Source organism: Apodemus sylvaticus, chromosome 7 (genome assembly GCF_947179515.1).
Source record: "Apodemus sylvaticus chromosome 7, mApoSyl1.1, whole genome shotgun sequence".
In the NCBI taxonomy this organism is placed as follows: Eukaryota; Metazoa; Chordata; class Mammalia; order Rodentia; family Muridae; genus Apodemus; species Apodemus sylvaticus.
The window spans coordinates 15,134,606-15,154,945 of record NC_067478.1 but is presented as its reverse complement, the minus strand read 5'-3'; the positions used below and the strand labels follow the sequence as shown (position 1 = coordinate 15,154,945).

General features: G+C 52.3%; 1 protein-coding gene and 1 pseudogene across 3 annotated transcripts; one reads left to right on the top strand and one right to left on the bottom strand.

Moving 5' to 3' along the window:
- Positions 1 to 291: 291 nt before the first annotated feature.
- LOC127689521 (60S ribosomal protein L22-like) lies at positions 292 to 7,014 on the bottom strand (annotated as a pseudogene).
- A 976-nt stretch (positions 7,015 to 7,990) lies between these two features.
- On the top strand, positions 7,991 to 20,188 carry Lamb2 (laminin subunit beta 2). 3 transcript variants are annotated; one of them, XM_052187268.1, is made up of 33 exons: positions 7,991 to 8,090; positions 8,180 to 8,265; positions 8,399 to 8,571; positions 8,657 to 8,792; positions 8,873 to 8,946; positions 9,335 to 9,523; positions 9,624 to 9,687; positions 9,929 to 10,131; positions 10,222 to 10,342; positions 10,621 to 10,809; positions 10,993 to 11,172; positions 11,283 to 11,395; positions 11,659 to 11,738; positions 11,817 to 11,949; positions 12,135 to 12,293; positions 12,370 to 12,497; positions 14,935 to 15,067; positions 15,230 to 15,422; positions 15,502 to 15,645; positions 15,818 to 16,049; positions 16,126 to 16,289; positions 16,374 to 16,598; positions 16,685 to 16,902; positions 17,004 to 17,100; positions 17,187 to 17,559; positions 17,653 to 17,837; positions 17,911 to 18,152; positions 18,232 to 18,580; positions 18,847 to 19,054; positions 19,132 to 19,273; positions 19,434 to 19,610; positions 19,706 to 19,865; positions 19,943 to 20,188. In XM_052187268.1, exons 2-33 carry the CDS (start codon positions 8,181 to 8,183, stop codon positions 20,077 to 20,079), a joined length of 5,406 nt encoding a protein of 1,801 aa, XP_052043228.1. In that variant the 5' UTR covers positions 7,991 to 8,090; position 8,180; the 3' UTR covers positions 20,080 to 20,188. The 3 variants fall into 3 exon arrangements, with proteins under 3 accessions (XP_052043228.1, XP_052043229.1, XP_052043227.1); XM_052187269.1 differs by having other exon boundaries at positions 7,991 to 8,096; positions 19,709 to 19,865; XM_052187267.1 differs by having other exon boundaries at positions 7,991 to 8,096.
- Positions 20,189 to 20,340: the final 152 nt, after the last annotated feature.

Genomic DNA, 20,340 nt, shown 5'->3' with positions numbered 1-20,340 from the left:
ATCCATCTGCTCCTGCCTCCCAAGTGCTGAGACTAAAGGTGTGCGCCACCACTGCCTAGCCATATCTGGCTTTTTAAAGTTGTTTCATTTTATTTTGAGAGAGACGTCTTTCTGCTCAGATGGCCTTGAAATTGCTATGTAGCTGAGACTGTCCTTGAGCTAATTTTCCTAAATCCACCTCCCAAACCCTGGGATACCACCACACCTGGCTCACACACAAGGACATTTTTGTTGTTGTTGTTCCTAAATTTTATTTATGAATTAATACAAAATATTGCAGACTAATGAGTCTTAATCCTCCTCCTCCTCTTCATCCTGGTTAATCTGGAAGTAACGCAGCTCGTAACTCTCTTTGCTATTGGCGACAACACACAGCCAGTCTCGGAGGCTGCCCTTCTTCAAATATTTTTTGGTGGGATACTGCAGATGCCTTTTGGAGAAAGGCACCTCGGAAGTAAGAGAGATCTTCTGTCGCTCTGCTCGATGGTGACAACCCCTCTGCCAAGATTGCCAGCTGTCCTCGTCACCTCGATTCTCTCCTGAGGAGCTGCTCAAGACTGGCAGCATCTGCGATTTCATCTTCTGTAGGGTGAGTGCAGTCCAGGGGGAACTTCAGAACCCGCTTCTTCTTTTTCTTTCTTTCTTTTTCCCCACTGTGCCACAGGCTTTTTCACAGACGCTATGGCGGCAGAGAGGAACAAGGCCATTCTTTTTCTTGTTTTGTTTTTTGTTTTTGTTTGTTTGTTTGTTTTTGAGACAGGGTTTCTCTGTGTAGCCCTGGCTGTCCTGGAACTCACTCTGTAGACCAGGCTGGCCTCGAACTCAGAAATCCACCTGCCTCTGCCTCCCAAGTGCTGGGATTAAAGGCGTGCACCACCATCGACCAGCTAGAACAAGGCCATTCTTGAATCTAAGTCTAGTACTAGCTGCTGCCCGACCTAGTTTCTTTCCTACAGCCTACACCTGTGCTCCACAAAGCTTCATACTTATTTTATATGTGTATATGGACGTTTTGCCTACATAAGTGTGCAAACAGAGAGTATGGGAGCAGGTTGGAACTAGAGTTATAGACTTTTGTTAGCCACCATGATGGTGCTAGGAATTGAACCCAGGGCCCCTGGAAAAGCAGTCAGTGTTCTTCATCGCTCAAGGACATCACTTCATCTCTCCAGTTCCAAGGCTCCATCTTCCCCAGCTGTGACCACCGCGTGGGTATCTACCACAGCAGAAAGGACATCTCCATTGTAGGTCCAGGCCCCAGCAGTTTCCTTCCATACTACACATCCTGCCCTGCCTGCTTTACCTCCTGGGACCGATGCTTGATTCTCCTGAGACCGCAGCCCAGGACGTGGTCACCTGTGCAAGATTTATTACTCTGATGCTTGCTTGCAGGTCCTGCAGAAAGCACTGCACTAAGTGCAAGGACGAACAGTCTCCTCTTTCTGTGGGGACTATGCAGCAATTCATAAAATAGAGAGGGGTTCAGGCAAGGAATCTGGTTTCAGGAGAGATGGACTCTCTAGTCAGCTTCCCAGAGTCCAGATAGAGAGGTCACAGGACGGCTTGCCTGAGGTCTGTGACTAGGAATCATGGAGCAGAAGGAATCTCTGGCCAAGCTAATCCCTGTAGGAAGGAACTGTCTGTCATGTCTTGGACACTGTGTGCCACAGAACAGAGCACCTTAATTATATAGGAATTAGACCAGGACAACATCTTGGCTTAGCATAAGAGGGCAAGGTGGGGCAAGTAGGCACATGTGTGGGCAACAGGTAAAGGGAGGGGCTTGAAGGGGGGAAGACATAGGCTGTGCACTGTATCTTTAATATTTTTTCTTTTCTTTTTTTTTCTTTTCTTCTTTTCTTTCTTTCTTTCTTTCTTTCTTTCTTTCTTTCTTTCTTTCTTTCTTTCTTTTTTGGTTTTTTGAGACAGGGTCTCTCTGTGTATCCCTGGCTGTCCTGAAACTCACTCTATAGACCAGGCTGGCCTCGAACTCAGAAATTCACCTGCTTCTGCCTCCTATGTGCTGGGATTAAAAGAGTGTGCCACCACCGCCCAGCTTCAAATCCTGTTTATAATGATGGTTGTTAAACGCTTTAACCTGCCTTGTAAGCCACCACCCACCAGACGTAGTGGAAAAGAAAGGATACCAGGAAAAGTGTACCTGTTTAGAAAGGTTCTTTGGAGCATCTGCCATCTGTGTTGTGTGGAAATCAGCAGTTCAGTTCACAGGTCAGCAGACAGCGGCAGCTCAATCCACTCACAAACACTTCACGGACACATCAGCAGCCCAGTTTGGTAGAGTAGGGTTAGCAACAGCAGTGACACTATCAGAGCCAGCCAGGCCTCAGCCTCAGCTGGAGTCAGCAGGAGGGACCAGCAGGAACACCGGGAGAAGTTTTCAGCTGTGCCTCTCTCAAGAAAGCAAAGATCAGTAGAGATGTGAGGCCCACAAGCGTTGCACAGCTGGCTGTACCAGCAAGCCAAGCTCTGTCTCTGTCACTCCATGGGGTCCTATTTATACCTCCACACACCACGTGTCCTCCACCAGCCTTGCCTCAGCACTGCACCAGAAGGTTTTTTTGTTTGTTTGTTTGTTTGTTTGTTTTGGGTTTTTTTTGGTGCGTGTGCCAAAAAAAAATTTTTTTTGGCACCTCTCTATGGTGCCCCGACAAATGTAGCTCAACTATGTAAGGCGGACCAATACATGCATGTCCTTAGCAAAGAATCGTTCATCACGTGTTCTTTCACATGCTTGCTTTAGCAGAATCTCTCTCTCGTGTCTGCTTCAGTGAAACGTTCCTTCATGAGTCTGCCTTAGCCTTTCACCTGTGTACACTTTAACACAGCGTTAGTTCTCATGTTCGCCCCAGCAAAACACCATCCAACCGATTTTCAAAAAAACCCTTAAGTTTCCACTTAAACATTTTTTAAAGATGTATTTATTTATTATATGTAAGTACACTGTAGCTGTCTTCAGATACCCCAGAAGAAGGCATCAGATCTCATTACAGATGGCTGTGAGTCATCATGTGGTTGCTGGAACTTGAACTCAGGACCTTCGGAAGAGTGGTCAGTGCTCTTAACCGCTGAGCCATCTCTCCAGCCCCCCACTTAAACATTTTATTTATCTTGTGTCTGTGGGAACTGAAGGGGAATGGATCAATAGTATCCTGCTGCTGGATGTGGATGGTCCCCACGTCCTCTGGGGACCCTAGACAGAACTGGAGTAGTGGATGGATATGGATTACTCTGAGAGATGTTACCTTGTGAGGATTCTCCAAGGGGCAGCTGGGTGAGGGTTAGCAGGAGAAGACACACATTCTTCGGCATCTCTCCCACCTTGTTTGTAGTACTATAGGAGCTAGGGACTTGGGAACCAGTGATTCTGTGCTCCTGTCCCTTGAGCCCTATCTACTGCATAGGGCATTCTAAGTGTCCCACAGGTTACATCCTGTAACCTGGACATAGCAGTCATAAATTTGGAGTAGTTATCAAGAATGGGTGCAATGTTATTGAGCCATACGGGGAGCCCCTGGAGACTATAGCTTAGACATGGGGTTGTGGGAAGACATAGTCCACATCTGAGCCAGCCTTACGCCTACAGCATATCCAGGTCACAGCAAGCTTCACAGGGATACAGGTCTAGAGAGCACGGTTTTATCGATAAGACTCTGGGATATGGCTGCCCTGCAAATAGCTATTCGGATCATCCAGTGTGTCTTCGTGGCTGCGTGTTTACTTGTATATGTGTCTGTTCAGAGTGGAAGACAGAGGTGCGTGGTTCCCAGAAGATTGTCATGATGCTTTCGAGGAGTCCTCACAGGGCTGAACAGATTTCATAGGTGCATGCTAGTAAGCTGGTGAGTGTTTAACAGCTGCCTGGGGACACAGCTCAATTGATAGAGGGCGCCTGGCATCCATGAAGCATTATCACCTGAACATTACGCAGATGTGGAGATGCGCAGATGCGCGCACGTGCGCACACATACACACACACACACACACACACCTTACTGAAGAAGAAGCAGGTGGGTGAGTTCAAGGTTAGCCCTAGAAACAGGAGATTCTGTCTCTCTCTTTTTCTTTTTCTTTTCTTTCTTTTTTTTTTTTCTGAGACAGGGTTTCTCTGTGTAGCCCTGGCTGTCCTGGAACTCACTCTGTAGACCAGGCTGGCCTCGAACTCAGAAATCTGCCTACCTCTGTCTCCCAAGTGCTGGGATTACAGGCATGTACCACCGCGCCCGGCTTAGATTCTGTCTCAGAAATAAAAAAAAAAAAAAAAACAATAAAAAATTAAATTGTCTGGTATTCAGGGGGACTGTCTGAAGCCTGCATTGGGTTTCATGGTGTAACCTACCATGGTGGCTTGTAGTATGCATACCATTTAACAACTAATCTGCAAGGTCTCCTGCATGTTTCCTAATTGTTTTTTTCTTCTAGACAGGGTCTTACTTTGTAGTCCAGGCTGGCCTTGAACTCATGGTGATCGTCCTTGCACCTGGGTTTTGAGATTACAAGGCCTTGACACCAGGCCCGGCTATAACAACTGGTTCTTGTAAACCTCATACCACCTCAGAATTGTTCGAGGCAGGTGAAGGGTCAGTGAGAGGTTGGGATGAGGGCCCCTCAGGTTATCCATCAAAGTTCTTGTGTAGGGCCGGGTGGTGGTGGCAGCGGCGGCGCACACCTGTAATCCCAGCACTTTGGGAGGCAGAGGCAGGCTGATTTGAGGCCAGCCTGGTCTACAGAGTGAGTTCTAGGACAGCTAGGGCTACACAGAGAAACCCTGTCTCGGAAAAAAAAACCAAATCCAAAAAAAAAAAAAAGTTCTTGTGTAGGTCATGATTCCTACACCCTTCTGGACAGAAGAAGGCTAATGTTACATACCTTTACACACACACACACACACACACACACACACACATACATACACACTCCCCACATACACACCACAGACACACACCCTCTACAAACTTAGAAAACCCCTACTCTGATCCTTATTTGATCCTGGGATTCTCCAGCAAGTACTAATCACCCATACATGATGAATACTGGACCTGGTTGCTACCTTGCTGTGACCTCTCTACAACCCCATTCTTTGCTGCTAGTAGCTACTTGGACGATGGTGTACTCCGCTGCTAGAAGACACAGCCCAGTGCTGGAGCATGTGTCCAGTGGCTGAGGATCTCAGGACATGTTTCAAGCTGAATTAGAAGCAGGCTCAGGTAGCAGAGCAGGTAACATGGGCCACCAGCATGTCTAATAACCTAGGCTAGGTTAAATGGGGTATTAGGGTTTCAAGGACCCTTCTGGAACAGTAAGAGGTAGGCTGAACCATATGGGGCTAACGCAGGGGGTTTCAGTTCTAAAACCCCCACCTCCCAGCAACCTTGAGCAACGATTTTCCCAGGTTACTAGAGTCTGGGACAGGATATGATGCTCAACACTGTTCTAGAAGTTGCAGATGGCCAAAGAAGTTCTGTGGATCTGTAGAAGGGCGAATGCACCCTGCTGGCTATGTTGGAGAAGAGCTGGTTTCGGCAGAAACTGAGGGCCGGGAGCTATGGTGAAAGGCAGAGCAGCCAGAGCCATCAGAGCCACCTAGTGAGAGATGAGGCGGGTTTCAGAGGTGCAGACTCTGATTAAATCAGAAGGAATGTTGGAGCTTAACGGTCATTATCAGATTCAAACATCTGTAGAGATGTGAGGGGGCAGTAAAGTTCAGGGCAAGGTCAAATGTTGATTTGAGTCAGGGTTCATTGAGGATTAGGGCTGGGGTCAGAGTGGTGAGAGAGATTTGGGCCACGGTCAAGAGTTACATCCCTAGCTGAGATGTAACTTGTGAGCGCTCCAGAGTTGGAGCACTGCCTGGCACAGAATGTCCAGATCCCGGGCACAAAGCAGCCAATCTGCTGGCTCCACAGCAGCAAAACTTTAAGAGCATATATGCTAGGCCATGCATATGGTGGCCGTCTACAGATGCTAGCAAAAAACCAAAAAACACGGAACCTGGCCCAGCTGGAGAAATTAAGCAGTTAAGTGCACAGGCTACTGGACTGGAGAGATGGCTCAGTGATTAAGAACACTGACTGCTCTTCAGAAGGTCCTGAGTTCAAATCCCAGCAACCGCATGGTGGCTCACAACCATCAGTAATGAGAAACAAATAAAGAACCTATGGAAGCCGGGCGGTGGTGGCGCACGCCTGTAATCCAGCACTCTGGGAAGCAGAGGCAGGAGGATTTCTGAGTTCCAGGCCAGCCTGGTCTACAGAATGAGTTCCAGGACAGCCAGGGCTATGCAGAAACCCTGTCTCAGGGGAAAAAATAAACCAAACAAACAAACAAACAAACAAAACAAACAAACAAAAAGAACCTATGGGATGGAGCAAGCGGGGCTGGAGCAAGAGGGAGAAAGGGAAGGGAAAAAATAAAGTAAAAAACAAAAAGACAAGACTAAGGAATCTCATTTTCATCTTGAGAGACCAGAGACCCCACTGAGTACCCTCTGTTCTAAATGACATCTATAATGTCCTTTTTTTTTTTTTTTTTTTTGGTTTTTTTCGAAACAGGGTTTCTCTGTGTAGCCCTGGCTGTCCTGGAACACACTCTGTAGACCAGGCTGGCCTCAAACTCAGAAATCCACCTGCCTCTGCCTCCCAAGTGCTGGGATTAAAGGCGTGCCCCACCCTGCCCGGTTTATGATGTCCTTGTTTGGTCGTCTAACCTTGAAAATAGAGCTATCGTGTAACTCCTCTAATGCCCTTAACCCCATCCTGCCCCTTTACCTCCGAGTGATCTAAAATTCCCACCTAGTATCCCAGAGCTTGCCTAGATTGCCCACTGGACTCCTCTAGGTGACAGGAGACTCTACTGACAGGGAAAATCCAGCAGATTGACTGCCCCGCCCCCATCCTCCTTTGTGAGGCGGAAAGTTTCCTCTGAAGAACTTTCAGCTTTCCCACTGGCGCCCGCAGCTTCCAGTAATCTTTGCTTGATCTTCAGCAGTCTTTTCATAGCGGTGACACTCAAAGCAAACCCTACAGACCTGAACCCACCCTCTTCCCGCCCGAAGTCCCAGGGGTCTGGGTGGGGCGCGCGCCTAGTGGGTGCGCGCATTCCAACTCTCCTCTCCCGGGCTGCCAGACGACTGGAAAGTCCGGAATGGATAAATAGTCGCAAGATTCGGATTCACTTGCTGCTGCTGGTCCAGAGTCTGTCACCCAAAACCCATCCTCTGGGTAACGGAGTAGCCACAGCCCATTTTAATCAGCAAACAGGCAACCTATCTCGCAACCCGTTTGCTGGAATGATTTTGGACAGCCGAGTTCCTCAGAGTTGCGTTTCTGGCGGTAGTGTGTGGCCTTCTCAGTATCTCCTAGAGCTCAGTCCTAGTCTATCCTTTGGGGCATCCTAAACCTTCCCACAGGTCCAATAGGACTCCAGCTTACACCTTTCCCATCTCCCCGCTGAGGCTGTAACCCTCGGAGCCCCGTGGCTGATTTGACAGTGGTTTCCATAGCGACACCCAAGACAAAGGCCATAAGCTCCCTCCGATCTGCCTTCCTGATAACAAAGACCACACACCTTATTTCCCTCTGCCACCCCCAAGTCCACAAGCCCTCTTCCTGTCACCTGAACACCCTGCTTGCCATCTACCTAGGTCTTTGTTCACATCTGGACTTCAGGGATGCGATGAAGGTGTGTGGACCAGGATGCTGTGTTTTTGAATAGCCTACCCCAATTTCTCTTTGGAGTGCTCCCTTTAATCATCAGTTCCTCTAACTAACTTGCTCCTTTGCTAAATATACCTCTGCTAAATAAACGTCAGCTTAAAAAAAATATGTGGGTGAAGGAACCCAAGTCTGGTTCTTGGGATGAGGGTTGTGTGCAGTGGGGAGGGGGAGGGCAGGGGGGTGGAGGTTCTCTTAGTTATAATCCTATTTTAAATCCACTCCATGTTTTGCTTCCTTCCCTTGCTTTCCAACTTTACTCAAAGTCGTCAGAGTCTCTCAGATTGTGGAGGAGTGACTGCTGGTCGGACCCTGGGACAGACTGAGGGCCTGGAGGGAAACCAGCCCAGTACCTACACGGTCAGGGTCAGCATCAACCCCAAGGGAGGTGATGGGCCTTCCTCTCTGGACTCTTCATCTCTCCTTATCTCTATTTTCCTTCTCTTCAGGATGGAGTGGGCCTCAGGAGAACCAGGGAGGGGCAGGCAGGGACAGCCTGTACCCTGGGAACTGCGCTTGGGCCTACTCCTAAGTGGTGAGGGGGCCTGGCGAGGCCTAAGGTTGTGGGATGTGATGGTAGGTCCAGGGGTGGCAGGCTGTCCCAGGGGCCCATGGGATGGGGCTCCCCACCAGGAGTACTGCTGAGCTGGCTGACCCACTGTCCCCAGTGCTGGCTGCCACACTGGCCCAGGCCCCGTCCTTGGATGCACCTGGCTGTTCTCGAGGGAGCTGCTATCCAGCCACCGGTGACCTGTTGGTGGGCCGTGCGGACAGACTGACGGCCTCCTCCACGTGTGGCTTGCACAGCCCTCAACCCTACTGTATTGTCAGTCACCTGCAGGTGCTGCTGGGATCTGGATGAGAGAGGCTGGGGGGTTGGGGGTGGGGAGGGGGTGTCGGCCTATCCTAACCTCCACCCAATCCAGGATGAAAAGAAGTGTTTCCTGTGTGACTCCCGACGTCCCTTCTCTGCTCGGGACAACCCAGATAGTCATCGGATCCAGAATGTAGTTGCCAGCTTTGCACCACAACGCCGGACAGCCTGGTGGCAATCGGAGAACGGTGAGCCCGTGAGTAGGTCCTTAGAGTGATGAGGCTTGTAACTGGTAACTCAGGACCTTGACCCCTTCTTCCTGCTGCAGGGATTCCAATGGTCACCATCCAACTGGACCTGGAGGCTGAGTTCCATTTCACCCACCTCATTATGACTTTCAAGGTGCCTGCCTGGCTCGCCCTGCTTTGCCCTCCTTACACCTAAACAGAGCCCTAACTCTACCGCAAGGCTTCCCTGGGCTCACGTGTTGCGTTCTATGTGTGAAACGTGGTCATTTCCTGCGTAGCTTCCACAGCCGAACACCTTTAAGCCTTTGCGCACACTCTCTTGTGCGCCCCCTTCCTAGATTAGGTCAGATACAGTCTCTCGGGGCCTTGTGGCCTTTTAACCTGCTGTCCTCCCTGGTCTGATCAGCGGCTGGCTTTCATAGTCTTCCCCCACGTGTCTGAGCTGCTTGGCCGTGATGGTGACTAAGGAGAGCTCTCAGTAACCTAGGCTGCACTGAAGTCCTGGTTCCTGCTAATCAGACACGTCCTCCTTCCCCAACTAGACATTTCGGCCTGCGGCCATGCTGGTGGAGCGCTCTGCAGACTTTGGCCGCACCTGGCATGTGTACCGATATTTTTCCTATGACTGCGGGGCTGACTTCCCAGGAGTCCCACTGGCCCCGCCGCGGCGCTGGGATGATGTAGTGTGTGAGTCCCGCTATTCAGAAATCGAGCCATCTACCGAAGGCGAGGTAAGGGCTGGGACCTGGGCTGAGGATAGGAACGGACTGCGTGGGATCTGAGATGGACCTGAAGCAGGGTCATTATCTGTGGGCTTCTTGCCATTTCTAGGTCATCTATCGGGTGCTGGACCCTGCTATTCCTATTCCAGACCCCTACAGCTCGCGGATTCAGAGTGAGTGTTCTACTGTAGAGACTGGCACAGTTTTCGGTGTCCGGATGGGGACTATTTGGGGCCTTAGTAACTATTTTAGGTGCTTCCTAGGGCAGATGCCAAGCCCAGTTTAGCTCGGGTAGCAATAGAAAAGAGGTCTCCCAAGGTGACCTTGGCAGCTGCCACCAATGATGGCATTGGTGGGTGTGAGGCAGCAAGGGGCCTCCTGCCTAGTTGGACAAGACCCTCTTTCCCTTCTTAGACCTGTTGAAGATCACCAACCTACGAGTAAACTTAACCCGGCTTCACACGCTGGGAGACAACTTGCTAGACCCACGGCAGGAGATCCGGGAAAAATACTACTATGCTCTCTATGAGCTTGTCATCCGTGGCAACTGCTTCTGCTACGGACACGCCTCCCAGTGTGCACCTGCACCAGGGGCACCGGCCCATGTGGAGGGCATGGTAAGGGACTTTGGATGACTGGAACAGGGTTGCCGGGAAGGGACAGGCATTTCTAGATGGTGCCGTCAACCTTCCCGCGTATCTGCACAGGTACATGGGGCCTGTATCTGCAAGCACAATACCCGTGGACTCAACTGTGAGCAGTGCCAGGATTTCTATCAGGACCTTCCCTGGCATCCCGCTGAGGACGGCCATACACATGCCTGTCGAAGTGAGCGACACACAGAACTCTCACCGGGCTGTGTCCTGGTTGAGCCGAAAGCTAATTGGTCAAGCCCTAGATACCTAGGCTTTTGTCTGAAGGGTATCCAGGCCTTGATGACCCTCCCCTGTAATCTGCTCTGACTACTACTCCCAAATGGTCTTGAAGTCCTTAAGGTGCCACCCCTAGGTAGCCTATGGTACCACCAGGTGATGATGCTAGCCCCTCTCCTCGCGTCCCTTATCCTAGGGACCTGGTTCTCCAATTGGTCTTTGCCTTCTCTCCAGAATGTGAGTGCAACGGGCACACTCACAGCTGCCACTTTGACATGGCTGTCTACCTGGCATCTGGGAACGTAAGCGGGGGCGTGTGTGATGGGTGTCAACACAACACCGCTGGGCGCCACTGTGAGCTCTGCCGGCCCTTCTTCTACCGCGACCCAACCAAGGACGTGCGGGATCCAGCTGTGTGCCGCCGTAAGGCTGGGACTGGGCATGAGGGCGGGAAGCTGAGCCTGCATCAGGAGCTAGCAAGCTAGATTGCAGTTCTGGTTGGTTCCCGGGGATTTGTGCGGTCTGGGCTTAGGACCAGAACAGGAATAGGGGAAGGCTCAGGATTGTCACTGCGGTAGGGTAACTTTATACTCTCCTTTTTCTCAGCTTGTGACTGTGACCCTATGGGTTCTCAAGATGGTGGTCGCTGTGATTCCCATGATGACCCTGTGCTAGGACTGGTCTCAGGCCAGTGTCGCTGCAAAGAACATGTGGTTGGCACCCGCTGCCAGCAATGCCGTGATGGCTTCTTTGGACTTAGTGCCAGTGACCCTCGAGGATGCCAGCGTATGTGTCTCCTGCCCTAACTCCTGTGTCGACCTTTAACCCCTGACCTCTTATTCCTGACGCAGTTGAAACCTGCTTTCACTTACTAAATTGGGTTGCCTTCACTACAGGTTGCCAGTGTAATTCCCGGGGCACAGTGCCTGGGGGTACCCCTTGTGACTCCAGTAGTGGAACCTGTTTCTGCAAGCGTCTGGTGACTGGGCATGGCTGTGACCGCTGTCTGGTACGATTGAGGGATCTAGGGTCCTGGAGTCCTGGACTTGTTCTCAAAGCAGACATCGCTGGGCAAAGTCCAGTGGGCGGGCACTAAGAACCTAGAGTCTAGTCCTGGAAGAGAAGCGTCTGGTCCAGGAGGCCAAGAGTATAGACCAGTGGTTTGGGGACTTTGCAGTCACCAGTCAGTGGTATATGCTGGCAGTCTGATTGGACTCCCTGGTGGGTGGCAAGGAGGTCCCTTCCTGGCTTCCAGCAATCCTTTCTCCATAGCCTGGCCACTGGGGCCTGAGCCATGACCTGCTGGGCTGCCGTCCCTGTGACTGCGATGTGGGCGGTGCCTTGAATCCTCAGTGAGTACTGATCCTGGTGCTTGGGAGGTGAATGGGGAGATGAAGCGTCAGTCCTTAAGTAACCACGGCATTCCTCAGGTGTGACGAGGCCACGGGTCAGTGCCGCTGCCGCCAACACATGATTGGACGGCGCTGTGAACAAGTGCAGCCTGGCTACTTCCGGCCTTTTCTAGACCATTTAATCTGGGAGGCCGAGGATGCCCAGGGGCAGGTGGGAGCACTCACAGGGTATGGGTGGCATGGTAGAGAGGAGGGGCTGTGGGTGGTGCCTTGGAGGGCCCAGGCTGCTAGCTAGACTTAGGGGAGGTCCTGGCAGGGGACATGGTGTTTGGGGCTAGCTGTGGCAGAAGAGACAGTGGTTCACCGGAGTTCTCTTCTCTCCTTTGACTGGCTCAGGGGCTCGAGGTGGTAGAGCGTCTGGTGACCACCCGAGAGACTCCATCCTGGACTGGCCCAGGCTTTGTGCGGCTGCGAGAAGGTCAGGAAGTGGAGTTCCTGGTGACCTCTTTGCCTAGGGCCATGGACTATGACCTGCTACTGCGCTGGGAGCCCCAGGTTAGACCCTGTGGTGGCTGACCCGTGCTGACGTTCTGCATGTGGAAGCGTCCTCTCCACTGTCCTCTTTCCCCAGGTCCCTGAGCAATGGGCAGAGCTGGAAATGACGGTGCAGCGTCCAGGGCCTGTGTCTGCTCACAGTCCGTGTGGGCACGTGCTGCCCAAGGATGACCGAGTTCAGGGGATGCTTCACCCAAACACCAGGTGAGGCGGCGGCGGTAAGGATGGCCCACAGACCACCTGAGGGACGATGAGACTTTAAATGGTCTGTTACCTCAGTAGTTAAGATTTTGTAACACTTTAGAAGTATTTGGAGCTGGGTGTGGTGGCGCGTGCCTGTAATCCCAGCACTTGGAAGGCAGATGCATGCAGATCTCTGAGTTCGAGGCCAGCCTGGTCTACAGAGTAAGTTCCAGGACAGCCAAACTACACAGAGAAACCCTGTCTCAAAAAAACCAAAAAAAAAAAAAAAAAGAAGTATTTGTTTTCTGTATCTTTTTCATTACCTATTGGCCACATGCTAAACCTTCCCCACATTTTGTTTTTGTTTTTGTTTTTTTTTTTGGATTTGGTTTTTTCGAGACAGGGTTTCTCTGTATAGCCCTGGCTGTCCTGGAACTCACTTTGTAGACCAGGCTGGCCTGGAACTCAGAAATCCACCTGCCTCTGCCTCCCAGAGTACTGGGATTACAGGCGTGTGCCACCACCGCTCGGCGACATTTTTTTTAAAATACAGGATCTCATATATCCCAGGATGGCCTTGAATTCAGTATGTAACTGAGAATGGCCTTGAACATCTACTCATATATGTATATGTTTACTTGTTTGTTTGAGACAGGGTTTCTCTGTATAGCTCTGGCTGTCTTGAAACTTGCTCTGTAGAACAGGCTAGCCTCAAATTCATAGAGATCTGCCTGCCTCTGCCTCTCTAGTGCTAGGATTGAAGGTATGCAGTACCACCACCCAGCCCCAATCCAGGATCTTACAACAGGTCCCAGGCTAGCCTGAGACTTGCGGTTTTCTTGACTTAGCATCTCAAGTGTGAGTTAAAGGGATTCACCACCATGACTGAGAAGGAGCAGTTCTGAGGTTCTTTGACTTGAGGGATAAGGCCAGTGAGTGGCTAGATTTCTGTGTCTGGAATTATTAAGAGGAATGATTTTGGACTAAAAATTTGGTTTGCACAAGCTGGTTGTGCCTGTGATTCTAGCACTTGTGAGGTGGAAAAGGAGGACTCGGAGTTCAAGGTATTTTTGATTACGAAGCAAATCCAAAGTCTACCTGGAAGACGTGAGATCTTGTCTCAAAAAAAAGGAGAAATGAGTGGGCGAAAGGAGAAATGAGGGATGTGGGTGGCGCACAGACGCTAAGAGAAAATAACAAAGTTGGAAGTTACAGTGAACTCCACCGTGCTGCTGAGCGCTGGCGATGGAGCCACCTTAGAATAGAGAGGGCTCACTGGGCGGAGCTACATGAAGGTCACTGGTGCCCTTGATGGAATGGGCCAGAAGCCCCACTGGAGTGGAAGGCTATCTGGCAGTCTTCACAGGAGTCTTTATGGATTTATTGGGTGGGAAAGGAAAAATGAAATAGCAGTTCAGGGATTGAGTCTATGGGTTGACAAGATGATGAAAATCACTGAGGAGGTAGAAAGAGAGGCAGGATCACTGTCTCAGGCAAAGGAGCGAGGGTCTGGGAATGTGTAGCCCTGGCTGTCCTGGAACTCACTCTGTAGACCAGGCTGGCCTCAAACTCAGAGATCCACCTGCCTCTGCCTCCCAGAGTGCTGGGATTACAGGCATGCGCCACCGCCGCCCGGCTATTTATTATATGTAGCTGTCTTCAGACACTCCAGAAGAGGACATCAGATCCCTTTATAGATGGATGTAAGCCACCATGTGGTTGCTGGGAATTAAACTCAGGACCTTTGGAAGAGCAGTCAGTGCTCTTACCCACTGAGCCATCCATCTCTCCAGCCCCAGTGGCACCTTCTTAGCTAGCAGTTACCAAGCTCTAGGCTCAATTCCTGGGACTACAAAATAAATAAATACCCAGTCACTACTAATATTTTAGTTGGGTATCTATCTAAAAAAAAAAACAAGGAATACAACAAAAAAAGAAAAGAACAACCAACCAACCTAAAAGACCAGGCTGTAGAGGAGCTAAGAACATTTGCTCTTTCAGAGAACCCAAGTCCAGTTCCCAGCATTCACACTGGGAGGCTGCAAGTGCATGGAACTCTAGTTACAGAAGATCCAGCATTGGCCTCTGTGGGCACCTGCATGCATGTGATGCACATACACACACACACACATACATACATATATACATACATACATACATAAAAATAAAAGCAAATGGGAAGAAGAAAACCTGGCAAATTCTAATAGTGGGAGATGTGGGGTGGCCAGATTCTGTTTCCAGTGATGCTGGTCTGTATGGGTATATAATTCCAGAAAGCCAGGTTTATGGGACTCTTCAGTTGAGATTGCATTAGGGCCTCAACCTCTGACCTAGCTGTCATCTCCACCTTGGTCAACATGTTTGACTGCTGTCAAGTGGCAGTGTAGGAGGCCCAGGATGATGGGTGCATGGACCCTGAGTGGCAGTCTACATCCATCTCCCTCCTCCCCATGCCCAGGGTGTTGGTGTTCCCCAAGCCCGTCTGCCTTGAGCCTGGTCTCTCCTACAAGCTGAAGCTGAAATTGATTGGAACAGGGGGTCGAGCCCGTCCTGAAACCTCTCACTCTGCATCTGCATTACTCATTGACTCGGTGAGCAAGTTCCTCCCGTTCATATCCGCCAAGGTGGCAGGGCCTGTGCGGTGGAGATTATAGTGGAGGTGGTGATTGGGAAGGGTCTGTGACAGGAAAGGCAGGTCCTCTGGCAGTACTGACGCGGTCCTCTGTGAGATACACTCTCGCCCATCTCTTCAGCTGGTGCTACAGCCCCACGTGTTGGTGCTGGAGATGTTTAGTGGGGGCGATGCTGCTGCCCTGGAGCGCCGGACCACCTTCGAACGCTACCGCTGCCATGAGGAGGGTCTGATGCCCAGCAAGAGCCCTCTATCTGAGACCTGTGCCCCCCTCCTCATCAGCGTGTCCTCCCTGGTCTACAATGGCGCCTTGCGTAAGTACTCTTATATGTTTGGATTGGTAGGCCGAGGTGGGGATCTAGGCTGAGCAGCAATCTGCTCTTCTTCTCATAGCCTGTCAGTGTGACCCCCAAGGCTCACTCAGTTCTGAATGCAGTCCTCATGGTGGCCAGTGCCGGTGCAAACCTGGAGTGGTTGGACGCCGCTGTGATGTCTGTGCTACTGGCTACTATGGCTTTGGTCCTGCAGGCTGTCAAGGTATTTGTCTGTCTCCGAGTCTCCTTCTTTGCTCTGGCTTTGCCTCTTCTCTTCCTCAGCTCTGACTGGGATCCCACCCTCTCAGGTTGGGGTCCCTTAGCCCTTTTCTCCCATTCCCCAACCTTCCCAGCTTGACCGCCTCCTGTCAACTCAGTCTCTACCTTGTCCCCAGCCTGCCAGTGTAGTCCCGATGGAGCACTCAGTGCCCTCTGCGAAGGGACTAGTGGACAGTGCCCCTGCCGAGCTGGGGCCTTTGGTCTTCGCTGTGACCATTGTCAACGTGGCCAGTGGGGATTCCCTAATTGCCGGCCGTGTGCCTGCAACGGGCGCGCGGATGAGTGCGATACCCACACGGGTGCTTGCCTGGGCTGCCGTGATTACACAGGGGGCGAGCACTGTGAAAGGTGAGCCTAGAGCAGCCCTGGTGGTTGGTGGTTGGGCTGGCTGCCTGCAGATTAACACTCATCCACTTCCCGGCAGGTGTATTGCTGGTTTCCATGGGGACCCACGGCTGCCCTATGGGGGCCAGTGCCGGCCTTGTCCCTGCCCTGAAGGCCCCGGGAGCCAGAGACATTTTGCTACTTCCTGCCACCGGGATGGGTATTCCCAGCAGATTGTGTGCCACTGCCGAGCAGGTTACACAGGTGAGTGTGTGGGTAGGGCCTGGGTGTGAGATCAGGGTGAGGTGGCTAAGCTACTAACCATGGTTTCCTCTTAACTGTGGACAGGGCTCAGGTGTGAAGCTTGTGCCCCCGGGCACTTTGGGGACCCATCAAAGCCAGGTGGCAGGTGCCAACCGTGTGAGTGCAGTGGAAACATTGACGCCACGGACCCGGATGCCTGTGATCCCCGCACGGGGCAATGCTTGCGTTGTTTGCACAACACAGAGGGGCCCCGCTGTGGCCACTGCAAGACTGGCTTCCATGGGCAAGCTGCCCGACAGAGCTGTCACCGTGAGTAGGAATGTAGGAAGAGATGGTTGGGGTGGCCCCTGCTGGAGATAGGACGCCTTGATGGTTGTCTTTCTCGGCTTGCCCAGGCTGTACCTGCAACCTTCTGGGCACAGATCCCCAGCGGTGCCCATCTACCGGCCTGTGCCACTGTGACCCAAGCACTGGGCAGTGTCCGTGCCTTCCCCATGTCCAAGGCCTCAATTGTGACCACTGTGCCCCCAACTTTTGGAACTTCACCAGTGGCCGTGGCTGCCAGGCTTGTGCTTGCCACCCAAGCCGGGCCAGAGGCCCGACCTGCAATGAGGTATGAAATCCTGGTGACATCTGGGTAGAGGGAGCCAGCAATTGGCCATGAGGACTCTACATTTCATAGAGACTCTGAACCTTCCTCTGTTTGTACCCCAGTTCACAGGGCAGTGCTACTGTCATGCTGGCTTTGGTGGGAGGACTTGTTCTGAATGCCAGGAGCTCTACTGGGGAGACCCTGGTCTGCAGTGCCGTGGTAAGAAATCTGGACAGACAGGTGGATAAAGACTATCTCATCTGCATCACAAGGGCCCTAATACTGTGGTTTTTCGTCTCCTGTAGCCTGCGATTGTGATCCTAGAGGAATAGACAAGCCTCAATGTCACCGGTCCACAGGCCACTGTAGCTGCCGCCCAGGCGTGTCTGGTGTGCGCTGTGACCAGTGTGCTCGTGGCTTCTCGGGTGTTTTTCCTGCTTGTCATCCCTGCCACGCATGCTTTGGAGACTGGGATCGTGTGGTACAGGACCTGGCTGCTCGGACACGGCGCCTGGAGCAGTGGGCTCAGGAGCTGCAGCAAACGGGAGTGCTGGGTGCCTTTGAGAGCAGCTTTTTGAACATGCAGGGGAAGCTGGGCATGGTGCAGGCCATTGTGGGTGCCCGCAACACCTCAGCCGCCTCTACTGCAAAGCTTGTAGAGGCCACAGAGGGACTGCGGTACGGACGGGGCTAAATAAATCTGGTGGGGTGGAGTAACGGCCCAAGAGATCTGGACTGAGGCCTCTCTAAACATGTCCCCCATTGATACAGTCATGAAATTGGAAAGACCACTGAGCGCCTGACTCAGTTAGAAGCAGAGCTAACAGAAGTGCAGGATGAGAACTTCAATGCCAACCATGCACTCAGCGGTCTGGAGAGAGACGGGCTTGCGCTTAACCTCACACTGAGGCAGCTTGACCAGCATCTAGATATCCTCAAACATTCAAATTTCTTAGGTGAGTTGCTGGTTAACTAGGCAGGTGGGCCAGGCCAAGGTTCAACTGACTGACTCCCTTCAACCCAACTTAGGTGCCTATGACAGCATCCGACATGCCCACAGCCAGTCTACAGAAGCAGAACGCCGTGCCAACACCTCCACCTTTGCAGTACCCAGCCCTGTGAGCAATTCAGCAGATACCCGGCGTCGGACAGAAGTGCTAATGGCTGCCCAAAAAGAAAACTTCAACCGCCAGCACTTGGCCAACCAGCAGGCGCTGGGAGGGCTCTCTGCACGTGCCAACACGCTGAGCCTGACGGGCATAAATGAACTGGTGAGGTGCAAGTGTGGAGAGTGACAGGTGGGTGTGGGTGTTCTTTCCACAGAACCTTGATTTGTTTTGTGCCTGACAGGTGTGTGGGGCCCCAGGGGACGCACCCTGTGCTACCAGCCCTTGTGGGGGTGCCGGATGTCGGGATGAGGATGGGCAGCCCCGTTGTGGTGGCCTCGGTTGCAGTGGGGCAGCAGCCACGGCGGATCTAGCGCTGGGCCGGGCTCGGCACACACAAGCAGAGCTGCAGCGGGCACTGGCAGAAGGTGGTGGCATCCTCAGCCGAGTGTCTGAGACTCGTCGGCAGGCAGAAGAGGCACAGCAGCGAGCGCAGGCGGCCCTGGACAAGGCTAATGCTTCTAGGGGCCAAGTGGAGCAGGCCAATCAGGAGCTTCGAGAACTTATCCAGAATGTGAAGGACTTCCTCAGCCGTGAGCCTCCCATGTAGTCCAGGCCATGTGGTTGCTTCCCTTGTGTCTGTGTGTACTTGAGTCTCAGGATCTGCAGTGGACATGTGTTTGTGACCCTATGTGTGGCCCTGAGTCTTTGTCCCTTTTTAGTCCCTGTTCCTTGGTTACATCCTTATGCCTATTAGCAAACTCCTATTGCATGTGCAGTCTGAGACCCCACAATACCAAGACTGTGTCCCCATGGTCATGCTGGAGAGACTGTTAAGCCCTTGCCTGTGTCTCCATAGAGGAGGGAGCTGATCCTGACAGTATTGAAATGGTAGCGACGCGGGTGCTAGACATTTCCATCCCAGCCTCACCTGAGCAGATCCAGCGCCTGGCAAGCGAGATTGCAGAACGTGTCCGAAGCCTGGCCGATGTGGACACTATCCTGGCACATACCATGGGGGACGTGCATCGGGCTGAACAGCTACTGCAAGATGCACAGCGGGCACGGTCTGACCCCAAGCCTGGTCCCCATTTCTGAAACCTGGTCCTGATCCCTGTAGACCCTGATCTCCCCTCTTCCTCAGGAGCCGGGCTGAGGGTGAGAGACAAAAGGCAGAGACAGTCCAAGCGGCACTGGAGGAGGCTCAGCGGGCCCAGGGCGCTGCCCAGGGTGCCATCCGGGGAGCAGTGGTTGACACACAAAACACGGAGCAGACCCTGCAGCAGGTACGCTTTCCTTTAGGACATCAGTGCGACGAGGTGATGTGCATGTACTATGTATGCATGCGTCTGGTTTGTTTTGTTTGGGACAGGGTCTTATTGTGTAGCAAATTTCAATTGCTGGGACTAAAGGTGGATTTGTTAAGCCCAGGCCTTTCTGTGGCAGGTCCAGGAGAGGATGGCAGGTGCAGAGCAGTCTCTGAACTCTGCTAGTGAGCGGGCTCGACAATTAGATGCCCTCCTGGAGGCCCTGAAACTGAAGCGGGCAGGAAATAGCCTGGCAGCATCTACAGCTGAAGAAACAGCAGGCAGTGCCCAGAGCCGTGCTAGGGAGGCTGAGAAGGTGAGTTGGGGCGAAGCCAACTGGATGGGGGTAGGCATACTGTAGTCAGAATTGCACTGCACCTGTAGTACTGACCCCGCCTTTTACATCTACAGCAGCTACGGGAACAAGTAGGTGACCAGTACCAAACTGTGAGGGCGTTGGCTGAACGGAAGGCTGAAGGTGTTCTGGCTGCACAAGCCAGAGCAGAACAACTGCGGGATGAGGCTCGGGGCCTGTTGCAGGCTGCTCAGGACAAGCTGCAGCGGCTACAGGGTGAGGAGCATGGTGGGCAGGAGCTGGAAAGGTGGGCTTGTGAGACAATGACCGGAACTATTTCTTGACCCTTCTAGAACTGGAGGGCACCTATGAAGAGAATGAGCGTGCACTGGAAGGTAAAGCGGCCCAGCTGGATGGGCTGGAAGCCAGGATGCGCAGTGTGCTTCAGGCAATCAACCTGCAGGTCCAGATCTACAACACCTGCCAGTGACCACTCCCTAGGGCCTAGCCTCGTCTCCAAGCACTGTTCCGCACGCCATTGTCCGCACATTAAAGAGCTCTTGGTTAGCAAGTGCTTTCAATAAACCAGTGTGAACCTCCTCTGTTGTCTGGATTTTGATGGGAGGGGGGCGAAGGACCTTTATAGCGCCATCCTCAGTAGGCTTCTAGCAAAGGCCAAAGCACCGGAACCCCTCCTCCTTCTTTCCGGCCCTGCCCAGAGCTGCCCTTCTCTCCAGCTCCTACTCTTGCC